The sequence below is a fragment of the Paroedura picta genome, chromosome 4, assembly GCF_049243985.1.
Source record: "Paroedura picta isolate Pp20150507F chromosome 4, Ppicta_v3.0, whole genome shotgun sequence".
Classification (NCBI taxonomy): Eukaryota; Metazoa; Chordata; class Lepidosauria; order Squamata; family Gekkonidae; genus Paroedura; species Paroedura picta.
The window spans coordinates 139634885-139654498 of NC_135372.1; the positions used below are offsets into that span (position 1 = coordinate 139634885).

General features: G+C 46.0%; 1 protein-coding gene across 2 annotated transcripts in view; it reads left to right on the plus strand.

Annotated features, from left to right (window-relative positions):
• The window catches only part of COL20A1 (collagen type XX alpha 1 chain), a 142657-nt gene that overhangs the window by 106829 nt on the left and 16214 nt on the right, over window positions 1–19614 (plus strand). The window contains exons 28-34 of one of the 2 annotated variants that reach the window (XM_077335837.1): window positions 269–355; window positions 2481–2534; window positions 7193–7288; window positions 7902–7955; window positions 13774–13827; window positions 14818–14871; window positions 17382–17453. In XM_077335837.1, the coding sequence (XP_077191952.1) occupies window positions 269–355; window positions 2481–2534; window positions 7193–7288; window positions 7902–7955; window positions 13774–13827; window positions 14818–14871; window positions 17382–17453 (471 nt within the window). The remainder of the gene's footprint in view (window positions 1–268; window positions 356–2480; window positions 2535–7192; window positions 7289–7901; window positions 7956–13773; window positions 13828–14817; window positions 14872–17381; window positions 17454–19614) is intronic. The other variant, XM_077335838.1, reaches the window with a different exon arrangement.

A 19614-nucleotide genomic window follows, 5' to 3' on the forward strand; every position in this document is an offset into this window, starting at 1 on the left:
GAAGTTGTCCCCCAGGTGCGTCTGCCCCATTCCAACACTGTAAAGGGAGTGGCCATTTGTACCTGGCTTGCCCCCAATCCTGAAGGGTTACCCAAGCCAAACTGTCTCACTGCAATGTCACAGTGTTGTGTATTTCCTTTCCCGTTCTGCCCACCATCGGTTGCCATAGTTATAAAGCCAAGCCCACGCATGCATGTGGTCTCACCGGGGTCTCACCTGTTGCCCATACGTGACTTCAGTCCCTCCTGTTTTCTTTTACCTGTTCCAGCGGGATGAAGAAACCTGCCCCAGCGTCTTTCCTTCCTGCACCTGCACGTCGGGGATTCCAGGTGTTCCAGGTCCTCCGGGGCCTCCGGTGAGTCGGGATGTCCTTGATATGCTTCCGGAAAACCTGTGAGAAACAAGACGTAAACATCGGCAGCTGCCGCATGCTGACCCATCAAAGTATTGTCTACTCAGGCTAGCAGTGGCTTGCCGGGGTCTTTCGCTCCACCTACAACCTGATCCTTTCAACTGGAGAACCAGAGATTGAGATAAACCCCCCAAATAGCTTGAGATTACAAAGAAACGGGGAAGGGGGAATAGCAAATTCATATAAATGAAGACTATCAGATCACTGCTTGGCATTAGTGTGTGGAGATACTCGGGAATACCGATATAATACCGTTCTAATTGATGGGAACGATCTATACCGCAGTTGCCTTGACTCGGGATTGCCTAATCCATATAAACGACTGCATGGATTAGAACGTCGATACGTTCACCCAGCTGTTGAACGTGCCAGCATGTTAATTGGCTCCTTGGCCTGGTAACTTAGGCAATGCTGAAAGGGGTGTGTGTGTGTGTGTTTGTAAGTGTGTGTGTGAGTGTATTCCTGATGGATCCGTACCCTCCCCTCTGCTAGAATGCGGGCACTCTGCTGCAGCTGGGTTACCCACTGGGCAAGCCCGCAAGCGTGAATTTATTTGTTATTCCGCCTCCCCCTCGCTGCGGGTCGCCCGGAATGCAGATGAGGCTGTCTGGCCGAGGCAGAAGCACTTTGAGAAATGAGAAAGTGGGCCCCATTAGGATAATCAGATGTTTTCCTGTTGGGTGTTCACCCTCACCTTTCACAGAGCTCCCTGCTTTCAACGTATGCGGGAGAGGGCGGGTGGGGAACATTACGCCGTTCCATCAGTGAGATCAGCGGAACGTGCAGGTGGCGAGTAGAAAGAAGCCCTGCATGCTTCCAAGGTCAAATTTAATCCGATTGCAGTGCTGTGGGTGGGGCTTGCTTTTGTTCAGTCTTATTCTCCTTGGAAAACCGGGGAAGGGACAGCTGCACAATTGCCTGATCTTGTCTCATCTCGGAAGCTAAGCAAGGGGTGGTACTCAGATGGGAGACTGGGAAGGAAGGCCTTGAAGGGAAAGGCCACGTCACAGGCTCTCTGCTTTGCTTTGTATCCCCTTGCTGGGGTCCCCATAAGTTGGAAACTGAGCAGGATCTGGTACTTGGATGGGAGACCGCTAAAGAACATTCTGTGGAGGGAGATGACAGCAGATCCCCTCTGCTTCTCACTTCCCTCCAAAAGCCCCTTGACAGGGTCACCATAAACCAGTTGTGAATTGTGAGCCGTTATCTATGGAACGATTTGGGGGATCCCCGTGGCACTGTCCATTTAGACCCGGGTCCTGTTTTCATCATTCTGTTGCCCCTTTCTGCCAGTGGCTGAAGGCATTTTTCTTTCGTTCCTTCCTGCCCAAAGTTTTTATCATTGTTTTGATGGTTTTTGTATGCATAGTGTGGCTCTGTTTTTAATGCTGTGGTTTGATGTTGATTTTAATGGTTTTTAAAATGTGATTTTATCCGGTGGGGTTAAATCGGTTAGCCGCCTTGGTGGGCAGAAAGGCACATGGTGGTTCTTTTGGCATCACACATAACCCTCCAATGGAACCTAACATTGATTCCCCCTCATTCATTCATTCATTCATTCATTCATTCATTCATTCATTCATTCATTCATAATTTGATTTGTATACTGCTGCTCCCATCACTGGCTCATGGCATTTCGCTTCTGAGGTCTGTGGAGATCAAGCTAGCCTGGGCTATCTATTTTTGGATGTGCACGAATAACAGACCATTTTTGATGTGCAGGAATGTTTGAACTTGGGATGGTTTCAAGGAAACACCGATTCCTCTAGGATACAGCAAAGATGATTTAAAAAATAGGATTAGACAAATTCATAGAAGATAAATCTCCCGCAGGCTCTTAGCCATGATAATGGAATCTTGATATCCACCCTCTGGATACCAGTTGCTGGGGACATCTTGTTTCTTTCTTGCCCTGATTATGGGCTCTACAGAAGCATTTTGGCTCACCATGATCAGAAACAGGAAACAGGTCAAGAAGATTCTTGGTCTAAACCAGCAGCAGCTGCAGATCTTTGTTCTAACTTCATATGTAGGAACTAAACTGAGTGATTCTTTGCTTCTTCTTCAGGGCAGTCCTGGGAGGAGAGGACCGCAGGGGGAACAAGGAGAGCCAGGCCCCAAGGTAAGTCCTGTTGCATCTAGGACTCTGGGTGAGGTGAAGAAGGAGAGTCGGTTTTTATACCCTGCTTTTCACTACTCAAAGGAGTCTCAAAGAGGCTTACAATCACCTTCCCTTCCTCTCCCCACAACAGACGCTCTGTGAGGTAGGTGAGGCTGAGGGAGCTCTGAGAGAACTGACCTAACAGGACTGTGACTATCCCAGGGACCCCCCCAGTTGGCTGCATGTGGAGGAAAAGTGGGGAATCCAACCTGGCTTGCCAGACCAGAAGCTGCAGCTCTTAACCACAACACCAAGCTGGCTCTCCTGAAGACGGAGCATTTTGAAAACCAAATACTGATACAAACCTGACATGCACGGCACTAGAATTGTTTCTGTGAATAAATATCTTTATTCTTTATTTGCCTCGTTTCCAGCCCATGACCACCCTCTTCTTCCCTCTAATCCCCACTAGGATTCTACAAAACCCTCTCTAGGACCGAACAGGACACATTTGACTTGATCAACACGTACATGCAGGGAAGAAGACAATGAAACCAGCTAATGCATGACACATTTCCAGGATCAGAGATGGGTTTCGAAAACGCAAAAGAAAAGAGCTCAGTTTTTGGTACCCCGGAGGAGTCTCAAAGCAGCTTACACTTGTCTTCCCTTCCTCTCCCCACAACAGATGCCCTGAGGGGTGGAGAGAGCTCTGGGAGAACTGGGACTGGCCCAAGGTCAACTTGAGGACCTGAGAGGGCTCTGAGAGAATGGGGAAGGGCCCACGATCATTCAGCAGGCTGCACGTGGAGGAGTGGGGAATCAAACCCGGTTCTCCAGATTAGAGTACATCGCCAAGCTGGCTCTCAAAAGAGCCATGGAAAGGGGCCGGAGGTGGCCATTCAGGAGGGCTGACCCAAAACTTACTTTCAGGGGCTTCAAGACCCATTTTGGGGAAACTGCTTTAGAAACCAACAAACATTTTCAGGGTATCAGTATAGCTTGGCAGAGTTCCAGAGAACATTAACGGAAGGGACTAACCACTTGAAGGTGATTGATTGGTGTCAGAAAACCAGAGAACATCTATTATCAGACCTGGCGTATACAGAAACACAAGGTTTTCTCCTCTTTCAAGGCAGTCTGACGAGGTGACATTGTACTTGGAGCCTGCCTTCCTTTCATACGGCCACGCCGAATTTTCGCTTCCCCGAAACGTCCAGCGTGACAGCCAGAAAAGCGAGCGAGCTTTCTTTCCCTGTAAATCAGGACATGAATAAATGGACGCCGATCTTGAACCAGGGCCCGATAAAAGCCCTGGAAAATGTTTGCAATCCATCATCGTGTCTTGGGTGGCTTCGCCCCGTCCTTTTGCATGCTAAAGAATGATTGACACAGTCAGAGGGAGATGCGGTTTGGTCTTCCTGTCCAAAATAGACCAAACAATCATCACAGCCTTTCCATCCCCACCCCCTCTTTTTTAAAGCAGAGCTCCTCAAAAGGCAGTAGGAGGGGAGAGGGAGGGAACGGGGATGACACAGTAAATCCATCTAGCACAGTAGTTCTCAGAAGAAAACATTTAAGTTAAAGCTCCCCGTCTTTGTCTTCCATCCCATTATCATCCCACCCTTCCTACAAGGCTCCTCCACTCTTGTTTTATCCTCACAACAGTCCTGTGCGGTAGGTCAGGCTGAGAAAGTGAGCGGATAACCCCAGGTCCACTGACAAACCTCTGGGGTACAGTGGGGGATTTTTCCGTTGTCCTATTGGAGCATAGATCGAGATGGGCCACTGTGTTTGTCTTTCTGTAGCAACAGAAAAGAGAGTTCAGGGCCTATTCCACACACATAGGATAATGCACTTTCAATGCACTTTAGAAGTAGATTTTCCTGTTCCGCACAGGAAAATCCAGCTGCCAAAGCGCATTCAAACTGCATTATGCTATGTCTGCGGAATGGGCCCAGGAGCATCGTAAAGTCTCATGAAGTGTATGGCAGGGGAGGAGCTTTCGGGAGCCACTGTTAACTTCCGCAGAGTTTTTCGGATATTGTGAACTGCCCAAAAGACAAGACGGCCCCTCCCGGCAAGCCAGCGTGGGGCAGTTAACAACTTAAAAATTGGATACGGATGGCATTAAATTGCCTCGGAGACGAATAGCATTGAATAGCATTAAATGATTTCAAATACCTCGTTCAGTTCTATTAGCCCACCAGTATTTAAGGCCGTTGCCTGTAGTTCTTCCTTGATTATTTCAGGAGAAGTTCCTCGTGGGGGGGGGGGGCAGTTCAATGATGTTGCTGGTTATAGACTCGTCCTAGAAGTGAGAACGACTCACCTGAGGCTATCATACTTTTGTCACATGATAAGAAGAAACAAATGGTGCAAAAGGAAAAGAATCTTTAATGGCTGAATAAAAGGGAAAGAATCCGTAATGACTGAATTGCTCTCTGCATATGCCTTGTGGAAATGTAGTAAAGGGAAGGCCAAACCATGGCTCTCCAGATGCCCATGAACTACAATCCCCATGGGCTACAATCCCAATGTTGATGCTGCTTTAGAGTTTACGGCAAAACAGCCAAACAGAAGTTGCCCTCTGTACATGCTCTGTGAAATTGTCCTCTATCTTTTTTCTTTAAAAATGATGTATTTAATGCATGTTCTGTTGTATATCACTTCTGTAAATTCCCCCTGATGAAGCTGAACGTAAACAGTAGGGGTTATTCTGCCATGAAAGATTGTTTTCCTTTTGCACCGTTTATTCCTTTCTCTTCATTTTTCCTTAGTTCAGCCCCCCCCCCCCATTTCTTCTCACTTTATGAGGAGACAAGGCTCACCAGAAGAAACAATCATGCTTGGAAAAGTTGAAGGAGGCAGGAAAAGAGGAAGACCCCAATTTAAATGGGTGGTCTCCATCAAGCAAGTCCCAGACCCCCGTGTGCAAAATCTCAGCAAAGCTGTTAACGATCGCACATTTTTGAGGTCCTTAATTCACGGGGTCACCATAATTCCTTTCCAGCCTGGGTGGGGGGGCAAGAGAAACAATGACTGTTCTCTTCTCCCTTCTGCAATAAGGAGACTGAAACCTGATCATTTCTAATCTCAACCTTAATTATAACTGTGAAGTGGATCCAAAGCAGATCCCAGCAGATCCCTGATCCGCTATGAGCAAACTTCTGACCAGCTGCTACCTTAACAACAACAACAACAACAACAGGAAGAAGAGGAGAAGAAGAAGAAGAAGAAGAAGAAGAAGAAGAAGAAGAAGAAGAAGAAGAAGAAGAAGAAGAAGAAGAAGAAGAAGAAGAAGAAGAAGAAGAAGAAGAATGTTCCACTATCCCTCCCCCTGCTCCACAAAGCAGGCAGTGGCTTAAAGACACAATTAAATCAGCTGCAAATCATGCAAATTGTTCATCAATAAATGCTGTGCATTAATAAAATCCTACCCTTCAGTGTTTATAGAAGTAATTTTGCTAATGGCTGCCAAACAATTTGAATTTATTTGCATCTCTGTGCAGGGACAGGTTTACAAAAGCTCTATGCAAATCTGGATAGCGGGCATTCACAGCTCTTTAGCAACCTGCTGGATCATTCACTCACATGCGGTCAACTAGGGAGGGGCACGAACCAGCTGACAAACAAAAGTTCATCATGGATATTGCCCGGTTCGTGGTTCGCAAAACAATGTCTTCATACTGTCCTCCCGAACTTTCATGCAGTTTGTTATGGTTCGTGGAGAGGAGAAAGCAGGGGTTTAAATGGTCAGAAGCAACAAAAAAAAAAGCACTTGTGTAGAACCAGCCTGGTGTTGTGGTTAAGAGTGGCGGTTTGTAATCTGGTGAGCCGAGTTCAATTACCCGTGCCTCCACATGCAGCCAGCTGGGTTACCTTGTGCTCATCACAGCCCTGATAAGTGCAGTTCTGACCAAGCTGTCCTGTCAGAGTTCTCTCTGTCTGACCCACCTCACAGGGTGTCTGTCGTGGGGAGTGGAAGAGGAAGTGATTGTAAGCTGCTTTGAGACTCCTTCTGGTAGAGTAAAGTGGGGTATAAAAATGAACTCTTCTTCTTTTATGTTTCAAACATGAAATAAAGTTCATGTAAGAGGTGGGTGGGGTTGAGAGAGCCCTGATATTCCTGCTCGGTCAGAACAGCTTTATCTGTGCTGTGGTGAGCCCCAAGGTCACCCAGCTGGCTGCATGTGGAGGAAGAGTGGGGAATCAAACCCAGCTAGCCATATCAGAAGTCAGCACTCAGGGGTAGTCAAACTGCGGCCCTCCAGATGTCCATGGACTACAATTCCCAGGAGCCCCTGCCAGCATCCGCTGGCAGGGGCTCCTGGGAATTATAGTCCATGGACATCTGGAGGGCCGCAGATTGACTACCCCTGCTCTACACCATGCTGGTTCAAGCCAGCAAAATTAATGTCTAGTGCTCAACTAGGCAAAAGTACCTTAAAGTGCCCTACCATCATTTCAAACATCTTAAGGTCACATTACATTGGGAATCCCCTGATTAGATGAGCCACTGGTTTGATCCTGCAGGGCTTTTCTGGTGTCCTTCTGTGGTCACCATTTTGGAGATCACCACCAGGTTCCAGCATTTGACAGTTCAAATCTAGAGGGCGTTGGATGCTTAGATGGTCACGTGTTTCCTTTCTCTTTCCTCTTCTCCCTGGTGACTCTAGGGTGCACCGGGCCCACCTGGGCAGGTTGGGCCAGAAGGTCCAGGAGGACAGCAAGGGACTCCAGGCTCCCAAGGGGTAGCTGTGCAGGGTCCTATTGTAAGTCACTCTTCCTTTGTTTTCTGGTTCTCCTTAAGATCCATGAGTCTATCTTTGAAATGAACAAGTTATAGAATCATAGAATCATAGAATCATAGAATCATAGAGTTGGAAGGTGCCATGCAGGCCATCTAGTCCAACCCCCTGCTCAATGCAGGATCAGCCCAAAGCATCCTAAAGCATCCAAGAAAAGTGTGTCTCCAACCTTTGCTTGAAGAATGCCAGTGTGGGGGAGTTCACCACCTCCTTAGGCAGCCTATTCCACTGCTGAACTACTCTGACTGTGAAAATTGTTTTCCTGATATCTAGCCTATATCGTTGTAGTTTAAACGCATTACTGCATGTCCTTTCCTCTGCAGCCAATGGGAACAGCATCCTGCCCTCCTCCAAGTGACAACCTTTCAAATACTTAAAGAGGGCTATCATGTCCCCTCTCAACCTCCTTTCCCCCAGGCTGAACATTCCCACGTCCCTCAACCTATCTTCATAGGGCTTGGTCCCTTGGCCCCAGATCATCCTCGTCGCTCTCCTCTGTACCCTCTTAATTTTATCTAGGTTCTGGCTTAAGGATTTATGCATTCGCCATAACTCTGCTATTACATTCTAATTCAAGGGACCACCGGGCATTAAAGGCGACAAAGGAGACAGTGGCAGCGCAGGGATTCAGGTAATGTCCAAACACATCTTGCTTCCTTTTGACATTTTTGGTGCTCTCTGCGGTTGTCCTCGGCAAGGCCTGAAATCCTCTCCTGCAGGTTGGTAGCTTTGTGTGTCTTCTTTCGCGCTGTCCTGCTTGTGATACAAAAATACCCACAACAGCCAAATGCCTGCTTCCATTCATGAAAACGTCTGAACCTAGGTGCCTCTCGCTTGCTTTTTGCATTTTTGTCACTGTCCGCAAGGTCTGGAGTCTTCTCCTGCAGGTCGGTAGTTTAGATCAGGGGTAGTCAACCTATGGTCCTCCAGATGTCCATGGACTACAATTCCCATGAGCCCCTTCCGGCATATGCTGTAGGTCAGAGGTAGTCAATCTGTGGTCCTCCAGATGTCCATGGACTACAATTCCCATGAGCCCCTGCCAGCCAACGCTAGCAGGGGCTCATGGGAATTGTAGTCCATGGACATCTGGAGGACCACAGGTTGACTACCCCTGGTTTAGATGTTGTCCTTCTTGTGATACTAGAATCCTCTGACTTGGGGTCTATAACTTATGCCTCTTGAGTCCAACATGGTTAAGGAAGCAAATATAGCTCTTAAAAAAAAAAGAAAAACAACCAAATCTGCAAGTTAAAGTTCATTAGAGAGGTAAATGGGATGCCAGAAAACCCACTACGTACAGGTACATAATACTTGATAGAGTAGGGGTAGTCAAACTGCGGCCCTCCAGATGTCCATGGACTACAATTCCCATGAGCCCATGGGAATTGTAGTCCATGGACATCTGGAGGGCCGCAGTTTGACTACCCCTGTATCAACGCATCAGTCATCCGTCGTATCAAGTTGTTTAGCCTCTGTTATGCGAAATGGGCTCTCTTCAGCCGGAACTTTCTTGATCCCTGGCTCTGAATTTTGATACAGGTTGCCCCTTTGATTGGAAAAAGTCACTGTCCCCGGCTTTTACTGTCCACCTCCCCCCTCCCCCCTCCCCAAACTTTGCTTTGCCTTCCCTCTCGCAGGCTCTGCAATTTAGCAAACATTAATTATCGGAAATCTCAGAGCAGCGTAAGGAGGTCAATCCAATGTGGTGCGGAGATTTCTGCAGCTGGATGAGCTAGTCTGAAGAGAAAACTCTCCCACCCTTCATCAAGGACAAAGTGCCTCTCCGAGAAGGGAGAACAATAAGATTCGACAACGTAATTTCTAACGACTCTCCAGAGCCCATTTCGTCCATGGGCTCCCGAATGGAAAGGAAGCATCATGCAGCACACTTGAGTTCAGAAAAAGAGGGGGGGGGGAGATTTCTGAGTGCTCATATTTTAAAACATGCTGTCGTCTTTGAACGAACAGTATTAGGGCATCCTATGAGAGCCAGAACGTCAGATCCATGAATCAAGGTAAGCTGGACGTGGTCAAACAAGAAATGTCAAGACTGAACATCGACATTTTAGGAATCAGTGAACTAAAATGGACAGGAATGGGTGAATTTAATTCAGATGACCATCAGGTATACTACTGTGGACAAGAATCTCGCAGAAGAAATGGAGTAGCCTTCATAATCAATAAGAGAGTAGGAAAAGCAGTCTTGGGATACAATCCCCAAAATGACAGAATGATCTCAGTTCGAATCCAAGGCAAACCATTCAACATCACAGTGATCCAGGTCTATGCCCCAACCACTGCTGCTGAAGAGGATGAAGTTGATCATTTCTATGAAGCCCTACAACACCTTCTAGAAGCAACACCAAAAAATGATGTGCTTATCATCATGGGGGATTGGAATGCTAAAGTAGGAAGCCAAAAGATAACCGGGATAACAGGCAAGTTTGGCCTTGGAGTACAAAATGAAGCAGGGCACAGGCTGGTAGAATTTTGTCAAGAGAATACAATGGTCATAGCAAACACTCTTTTCCAACAACCCAAGAGACGACTCTACACATGGACATCACCAGACGGTCAACACAGAAATCAGATTGACTATGTGCTCTGCAGCCAAAGATGGAAAAGTTCTATCAAGTCAATAAAAACAAGACCAGGAGCTGATTGTGGTTCAGATCATGAGCTTCTTGTTGCAAAATTTAGGCTTAAATTGAAGAAAGTAGGGAAAAGCACTAGGCCACTCAGGTATGAACTAAATCATATCCCCGACGAATACACAGTAGAGGTGACAAATAGATTTAAGGAATTAGATCTGATAGACAGAGTGCCTGAAGAACTATGGACTGAGGTTCGCAACATTGTACAAGAGGTAGCAACTAAAACCATCCCAAAGAAAAAGAAATGCAAGAAATCAAAATGGCTGTCTGAGGAAGCTTTACAAATAGCTAAGGAGAGAAGGGAAGTGAAAGGCAAGGGTGAAAGAGAAAGATACACCCAATTGAATGCAGAATTTCAGAGAAAAGCTAGAAGAGATAAGAATGCCTTCTTAAATGAACAGTGCAAACAAATAGAAGAAAACAATAGAATGGGGAGGACCAGAGATCTTTTCAAGAAAATTGGAGATATGAAGAGAACGTTTCATGCAAAGTTGGGTATGATAAGGGACCAAAATGGTAGGGACCTCACAGAAGCAGAAGAGATTAAACAAAGGTGGCAAAATTATACAGAACAACTATACAAGAGCGAGCTTAACATCCCTGATGACCACAGTGGGGTAGTTACTGACCTGGAGCCAGACATCCTGGAATGTGAAGTCAAATGGGCCTTAGGAAGTCTGAGCAACAATAAAGCTAGTGGTGGTGACAGCATTCCAGTTGAACTATTCAAAATCTTAAAAGACGATGCAGCAAAAGTGCTACACTCAATATGCCAGCAAATTTGGAAAACTCAACAATGGCCACAGGATTGGAAAAGGTCAGTTTACATTCCAATCCCAAAGAAGGGCAATGCCAAAGAATGTTCAAACTACCGCACCATTGCACTAATTTCTCATGCTAGCAAAGTTATGCTCAAAATCCTACAAGCTAGGCTCCAGCAATATGTGGACCGAGAACTTCCAGAAGTACAGGCAGGATTTCAAAGAGGCAGAGGAACTAGAGATCAAATTGCCAACATACGCTGGATCATGGAGAAAGCTAGGGAGTACCAGAAGAACGTCTACTTCTGCTTCATTGACTATGCTAAAGCCTTTGATTGTGTGGAGCACAACAAATTGTGGCAAGTTCTTAAAGAGATGGGAATACCAGAGCATCTTATTTGTCTCTTGAGAAATTTATATGCAGGTCAAGAAGCAACAGTGAGAACTGAATATGGAATCACTGACTGGTTCAAAATTGAGAAAGGAGTTCGGCAAGGCTGTATACTGTCGCCTTGCCTATTTAACTTGTATGCGGAGCACATCATGAGAAATGCGGGATTAGAGGAGTCACAAATTGGGATCAAGATTGCAGGGAGAAATATCAACAACCTCAGATATGCAGATGATACCACTCTAATGGCAGAAAGTGAAGAGGAACTAAAGAGCCTGTTGATGCGGGTGAAGGAGGAGAGTGCAAAAGTTGGCTTGAAACTCAACATCAAGAAAACAAAGATCATGGCATCCGGCCCTCTCAATTCATGGCAAATAGATGGGGAAGAAATGGAGATAGTGACAGATTTTATTTTCCTGGGCTCCAAGATCACTGCAGATGGGGACTGCAGCAAAGAAATTAAAAGACGCTTGCTCCTGGGGAGGAAAGCTATGGCAAATCTAGACAGCATCCTAAAAAGCAGAGACATCACCCTGCCAACAAAAGTGCGTTTAGTCAAGGCTATGGTATTCCCAGTTGCAATGTATGGCTGCGAAAGTTGGACCATAAGGAAGGCCGAGCGTCAAAGAATTGAGGCTTTTGAACTCTGGTGCTGGAGAAGACTCTTGCGAGTCCCTTGGACTGCAAGGCGAACAAACCGGTCAGTCCTAGAGGAGATCAACCCTGACTGCTCTTTAGAAGGCCAGATCCTGAAGATGAAACTCAAATACTTTGGCCACCTCATGAGAAGGAAGGACTCCCTGGAGAAGAGCCTAATGCTGGGAGCGATCGAGGGCAAAAGAAGAAGGGGACGACAGAGAATGAGGTGGCTGGATGGAGTCACTGAAGCAGTAGGTGCAAACTTAAATGGACTCCGGGGAATCGTGGAGGACAGGAAGGCCTGGAGGATCATTGTCCATGGGGTCGCGATGGGTCGGACACGACTTCGCACATAACAACAACATGAGAGCCTGCTTGGTGTAATGGTTAAGAGCGGTTAATCTGGAGAACCTGGTTTGATCCCCCACTCTGGCTCTTCCATATGCATCCAGCTGAGTGCCTTTGAGCCAGTTACAGTTCTTTCAGAACTCTCTCAGCCCCACCTCCCTCACAGGGTGTCTGTTGTGGGGAGAGGAAAGGGAAGGTGATTGGAAGCTGCTTTGAGACTCCTTTGGGTAGAGAAAGGCAGCATATAAGAACCAACTCTTCTTCTTCTTCAGTAATCTCAGGGCTCTCTCAGCCTCCCCTCCCTCACAGGGTGTCTGTTGTGGGGAGAGGAAAGGGAAGTTGAATGTAAGCCGCTTTGAGACTCCTTTGGGTAGAGAAAAGCTGTCTATAAGAACCAACTCTTCTTCTTCATTAATATTAGGGCTCTCTCAGCCTCACCTCCCTCACAGGATGTCTATTATGAGGAGAGGCAACTGTAAGCCGCTTTGAGACTCCTTCTGGTAGTAAGAAGTGGGGTATAAAAAGGCTCAGCTCTTTTTCTGTGTGGTGATGCCATCCAATTTTGGAATTACTCCTGGGGCCTGGCAACTGGCAAGAGATGGGAGAACTGGAGAATGAAGGGAGGATTGGCAACCTCAGAGCGATAATACCGCTTCCTGTGTGCCCCAGAACTGATGTCATTGCCCCCCCCCCCCGGGGACACTCTAAAGTTCTTTATGGTTTAGCCATCAAATTTTGTGTGAATGCCTGAGTGTCACCCAGCAGGATGAGATCACTTCTTCCGATACGGCTGGAAAGTGAGTCCATCTGTTCTATATATTGGAAAGTGGAGTGATTCCAGGGGCCAAATGTCCATAGCAAGTGAGTAACAATAGCAAGTGTAGTTAGATTAGGTAAGAGACTGCTGAATTCCAACTGATAATGAAGCTCAAGATAATGCATCCTCCTGGACTGAATCTAGAGCTAGGTTTTCTCACTCATGACCAATGCTGATTTTTTTTCCACACCTATTACCCGTCTGCATATCACACATAATCCAATCACACCTGTTATTTTCATTCACCTGCCATTGTAATTCACATGATAATATCATTTGGCATCTGGAATCACTCCACTCTCCAAGATATAAGGACAGACGTATTCACATTCTAGTTCTATCTGAAGAAGTAAACAATGATGCGTGAAAACTCATTCCCTGCCACAGTTTTTGTTAGTCTTTAAGGTCCTACTGGACTCCTGGTCTTTCTCACTGCAATAAACTAACACAGCTACCCATCTTGATCAAATTTCCCCAGGGAGCTTGTTCCGGAACCCACCAAACAAGCTTCTTTGATTGCCGGGACAGTCTGGAGGGCCTCTCTGTGTGACCTTAATCCACATCTGGGAGAAGAGGGTCCTTCAGCTAACCTGGTACCGAGCCATGCAGCTCCTTCAGTTAAGCCAGTCCCGGCCAAACGTACTTCTCAGAGAGCAGAAGTGGGGGAAAGATCAGTGCACACTGCAGGAGATGGATCCTGGCCTGAGTCAATAAGTGTGTGTGTTTTAAGACAACTGTTGAAAGCAGTTTCTTGGGATGTTGGCTTCCTAGCCAGGAGCTGTTTGTTGCTGCCGCCTGGGTTCAACTTTCTGAATAACAGTTCTGCTTGCCTGCAGGGTATAATGGGCCCCCAGGGAGCTCCAGGGAAAGATGGAATTCAAGGAGCCAAGGTAAACCACACTGGATAGGCTAAAAGGGTCCAGGCACTGCTACCTATACATGCAGGTGACCTGGCTATCACAAAGGGTAACAGAAACCAAAGTTCCTCCCAAGCCCAGGATGGGTCAAGCATAGCTGCATTAAGGCTATATGTGGTCCAGGCTCAGTGTACCTACGAGACCACCTTTCCGAATACATCCCCCGAAGAACCTGGTGCTCAGCTACTACCAACAAGCTAGCAGTCCTTGGCCCCAAATAAATCTAACTGGCCACAGTGTGGCCATATGGTCATATCACTGATAAGTAACACATTTTTAAAATATATAAAAACATTAACTAATTCCCACCTATTCAGGAAACCCTTCCAGGGTCATCGAGAAACCCCAGGTCTTCATGAAACCTTGGTTGAGAAAGCCTGGGTTAGAGTGCTGGACTAGGATCTGGCAGGCCTGGGTTTGAATCCTCGCTCTGCCATGGAAACTTCCTGGGTGATTGTGGACTATCTGCATGGCCTCAGCTTTGCCTATCTAGCAGTGTTTTCATGAAGATAAAATGGAGAGGAGAGCGAAGCCAGCTGTTTTGGGTCTCCATCGGGGAGAAAAAGTACAGGAGAAATGAAGTCAATAATGAATGTACACAGTTAGGTTTAGCTATGGTTTCAAAGGATGCCTATCCTGGGAATTAGGAGTTCTGTGCCAGGTTCTGAGACTGGGATGGAAATGAAGTGCTAAAAGATCTGTTTCAATAGGGGAACCAGCATTTTAAGGATCAGAAAGGCTAAACCAGGCCAGTCATTTCAGCTCAGGCAGAAGGGCCAAAGAGGTTGAGCAGAATCAGTAGAATCTCAAGGGGGGCAGATTTGCCATCTTTGCAGTTTCTCTTGTTTAATGTAAATGCCTGCAACAGCTTGTGGCTTATACTGAGCATGTTATCATGTCATCTCTTAAGTCTACCCTGTTTTGGATGTCCTCTTTAACATCATGCTGTGGCTTGGTTCGCAGGGTGTCCGAGGCCTAGAAGGCACAGCTGGGCCACCAGGACCACCAGGACCACGGGTGAGAGCTCAGTCATGTGCAGTAGAACATTTCCACTCTATAGACTTGAGTTATCAAAAATAGAGTCATTTGAATTCCCTCCGGGTAGCACACCAAGCTCAAAGAGCAACATACTTTGTGTTTGAAGTGAGACATCTATCTTCTTGCAAGAGCTGGGAAGCCACCTGGGCCCATAACCCTTTAGCATTTTGTGCCATCTGGGCGCATAACCCTTTGGCATCTCATGTAATCCAAGTTTGGCATCCAAGTGACTATTCTTTTCCATCTCATGTCAGCAAAAACAGGGATGCCAAGCAGGAGATAAACGTAGAATGGGAAACAATTCAAAAATTATATAAAATATATATTGTGATGCCTAAAAATGTATTGCAGAAATAGAATGAGACAAATTTTGAATATAAAGGTATAAGAAAAATATCCTTATTTTCAATGTGAGAAACAATAGATTCTTTTCTTAAACTTATATGGGAATTTGTGACAAATACGTAAAAAATAAGTAATATGTGTAATTAAATTAATAACATAGTAATATATATTAGTTATGAAAATTGAAGTTTAAATTTTAAATTTAAAATGTCCAAAAAAAGATATATATTTTGTAGGTAATGTTTTGTGGATTATAATGAAGGGGATGTTGGGAAGAAAATTCTCTTCCTGTTCTGTACTCAATAGTTTGTAATGATTTTTGATTATTATGATTTGCTGTATAGACCCTGCCTCCTTTTTTATGTGTCCTTCATATTGCTATCTTGTTTTCTAAAATACAAAACAAATTCGGGGAAAAAGCAAAAGCAAGGATGCCATTTCAGATTTTAGTGCAGGTGGTGGGAAAGATACAAAGAAATTTCAGTTGTAGAGAGGCAAGAACCCAAAGCCGTGTTGAATGGTCCACTTCATGCCCTTAAGGTAACAGTGGTAGTGAAGGGTAAGGAAAAGACATTGCTGATCTCAAGCAAAGGAGCCATGATGGGTTTCCCTGAACAAGACAAGCAGCAGACAACCCTTGCTTGGGTGCAGCATAGCCCTTAGGCCAAGTATGTTCCAGTTTAGACATCTGACTCAACCCAGTCAAGGTAGACATGTGCAAAGAAAAAAGAAATACAAATCTGGACAGTTTCAGATTCAGTCTGAATCAATTTGGCCCGAATTTGAAGCATGTGAAGCACCTTCCCCTTGTTCGGATTCAACTGAATGTGAATCGATCTGGTGCTATGATAACCGATGGCACAATTAAAGTATATTCTGTGGTCTGGGTGGGCAGAGGTTTGGGGCAGAGGTTTGAATCAGAGGCACCAAATTTTCAGCGTAGCTGTGGGAGCCTCTCTTCAAAAGATCCCCCCAAGTTTCAAAGTCCGAGGAGGAAGGCAGACTGTAAATTGAATAAATAAATAAAATAAATAAGAAAAGATTGGACCAGGGGGTCCCATTCTATGGGCACTCAAAGACGGTGCCCCCATCCAACCTTCATTGTTTCCAATGATCTGGGAAGGAGGAGGAGAAACTCCTGCAGCTATGCTCCAAATTTGGTCCCTTTACTTCGAAGCCCTGCTTCCCCAGATCACAGATTAGATGGACAAGGAACATTTTGGGCCCTTTAAACCGCCCAAACTCTGCATCGCCGAATCATGCCCGAATCACAATTTGCCGATTCACAATTTGCCAAGGCCAGTTTAACTTAAGTGGAACTGCGATCCAGACCGGATTAGTCCCAAAAATACCCGAATCAACATTGATTCGGGTACTTTTTGGACTACCTGAAACAAATTACACGTGCCTCCTTGTGGGTTCAAATGCACGGTAAGCAAAGTTTCCCCTAATTTCCCCGCTGCTGAGTGGAGCTGGTCCCATCCCTATCTTAAATTCGGCAATGGGCAGTGTGAGACCACTGCATGGCTTTGGAGGGCTGCTGGGCGGGGCTTCCCATGTTAATGAGCAGCTGCTCATTTGCATGGCTTAAAGGGAAAGCTTCACACAAGGAGGGCCTTTCTTGTGGATTCAAAACACGGGATGGAGGCAGGCGGGATGAAAGCCGGAGGAATGAGACACAGGAGAAGAGGGAAGGGAAGAGGAGAGCGAAGGATAGCAACAAAGAGAGCCAAAAAGAGACTGGGGGGAAATTGGAGGTGGAAGAAAGTGAAAAAAATGGGGAAAGGACCGTGAAAGTAGAAGAAGAACGTTTTGAACCGAGGCTGACTATTCTGTCTGAAGAATGAAGCCATTAAAACCGAGGAAAGGAAGCAGTCCCACAATGCTGTTCTCAGGTCGACGAGTCGTCTGTCTCCCCTGCCTGGTGATGTTAATAGGAGATGAAGTGAGCAGGAGTCGTGAAGGATGTATTCTTAGCCTTCCTGCCTGGGAGGGGGCACTGACACGAACCTTGAAGGCCTAATTTCCTCCTGGGAGGGGGGGCGCAAGCTAATTTTGCTCTTTTCCCTTGAGCCTCGAGTTCCAGTTAACTTTCGGTCCTCTGGCAACTTCGGCAGTTAGAGCCTTTGTGTTCCTGTTTGCAGGGTTTCCAGGGAATAGCGGGGGCCAGAGGAAGCCCCGGAGAGAGGGGGCCGCCAGGAGAAGTTGGACCGACGGTAAGTCTCCTTTTGGCCACTGGGATGCAACGGGTGGGGATTTGCAAAAATCTGCCCATTCACGATCATAGCTGTTTCCACTTTGCCAAGAATTCGCATTACGTGTTCTGGACACAACATTGCCAGCTCAGGGATGGGAAATACCTGGAGATTTAGAGATGCAGCTGGGATTGGGTGGGATTTGGGACAAGCAGGGACTTCAGTGTATAATGCTATGGAGTCCACCCTCCAAAGCAGCCCTTTTCTCCAGGGGGACTGATCTCTTTAGTCTGGAAGTACGCTATAATTCCAGCAGATTCCCAGGTCCCACCTGCAGGTTGGCGTCCCTATCTGGACACATCATATACCTGCTGTTAAGGGAATTTTGCAGACTGTAGTACAACCTTCCTCAACTTTTTAACCATTGAGAACTCCCTGAAACACACAGTTTGGGTTTTGAAAAAACCCAATAGTAGCGTGAACATGCAGAATATGGTTGGGAAAGCATAGCTCTATGTTCACATTCACCCATGACCCCTTCCCACCCCTTCAAGCCCATCATTGGGGGGGGGGTGTCATAGAATCATAAAATTGGAAGGGATCTTCAGAGTCATCTAGTCCAACCCCCTGCACAATGCAGGAACTCACAACAATACAGGGCCCAGGACAGGTCCCTGAGGCACTCGACTTGTTACTCATCTCCATGAAGATGATGAACCATTCACAAGCTCCCTTTGGGTGCGATCTGTCAACCCGTTCTCGATCCACCTAGCAGTACTAGGATCCATACTGCATTTTACCAACTGGTCAATAAAAATTTTCATGTGGAAATTCTTATCAAAAACCTCACTGAAATCAAGGTAAACTATGTCGACGGGATCCCCGTGATTTTGCAAGGTAGTAACTTTCTGAAAAAAAAAGAGATAAGGTTAGTCTGACATGATTTGTTCTTGAGAAAGCCATGCTGACTCTTAGTAATTACAGCCATCCGCTCTAGCTGCTCAAGTACTGACTGATGATTTGTTCTAAAATTTTGCCAGCTATAGACATCAAGCTGATGGGTCAGTAGGTACCTGGATCCTCATTTCCCCCTTCCTGAAGATGGGGACAACATTTGCTTACCTCCAGTCTTTTGGCACGTCACATGTTCTCCAAGAATTGTCAACAATAATGGACAGAGTCTCAGAAATGATATCTGCAAGTTCTTTTTAGTACCCTTGGATGCAATTCAGAGGATTTGGTTTCATTTAAAAGAAACCAGGTGTTTATGGACTACCGCTACGGTGATCCTAGGCCACAACTCCTATCCCTCATCTATTGAAATGATTGTGCTACTTTGAGCATGATTCCCCTCACCAGAAAAGACCAAGGAGGTGTAGGAATTGAGCAGTTCAGCCCTCTCTTCATCACCTCTTACAAAGTCACTTTCTGGTTCCCAAAAATGGTCCTAAAAAAAAGGTAAAGGTATCCCCTGTGCAAGCACCAAGTCATGTCTGACCCTTGGGGTGACACCCTCTAGCGTTTTCATGGCAGACTCAATACGGGGTGGTTTGCCAGTGCCTTCCCCAGTCATTACCGTTTACCCCCCAGCAAGCTGGGTACTCATTTTACTGACCTCGGAAGGACGGAAGGCTGAGTCAACCGTGAGCTGGCTGCTGGGATTGAACTCCCAGCCTCATGGGCAGACAGCTTCAGACAGCATTTCTGCTGCCTTACCACCCTGCGCCACAAGAGGCTCTCAATGGTCCTACCATGTCCCTATTCTTTTTCTTACTTTAAACACAACTAAAGAATTCTTTTTTGTTGTTTTTAGCATTTCTCACTAATCAAAGCTATTGCAGAGATCTTGAATCTCTGCTAAATTCTTAAGGAGGGGGGAGGGGAACAAACTTTTAACACTTGCCCGAACGACTGGGGTCAAGTGAGCTGTCAATCCCATGACACAAACAAGCAAATGACTCTTAGCCAACAAAGCAGAGAGGTGACTTTTCATAATGCTATGGTTTCTTAAATTGTAATTTAGCCCCCATTGTTGTCTTTTGCATGTATAATCAATTTAGCTATGCATCGTCGCCTATATAAAGTAACAGAATCTCGGCTCAACTGTGTATCCTCCCCAAATCCTAAGCATGGAGACTTTAATATATTGACTTCTGGAACACCATAAAAGCTTTGCGGGTGA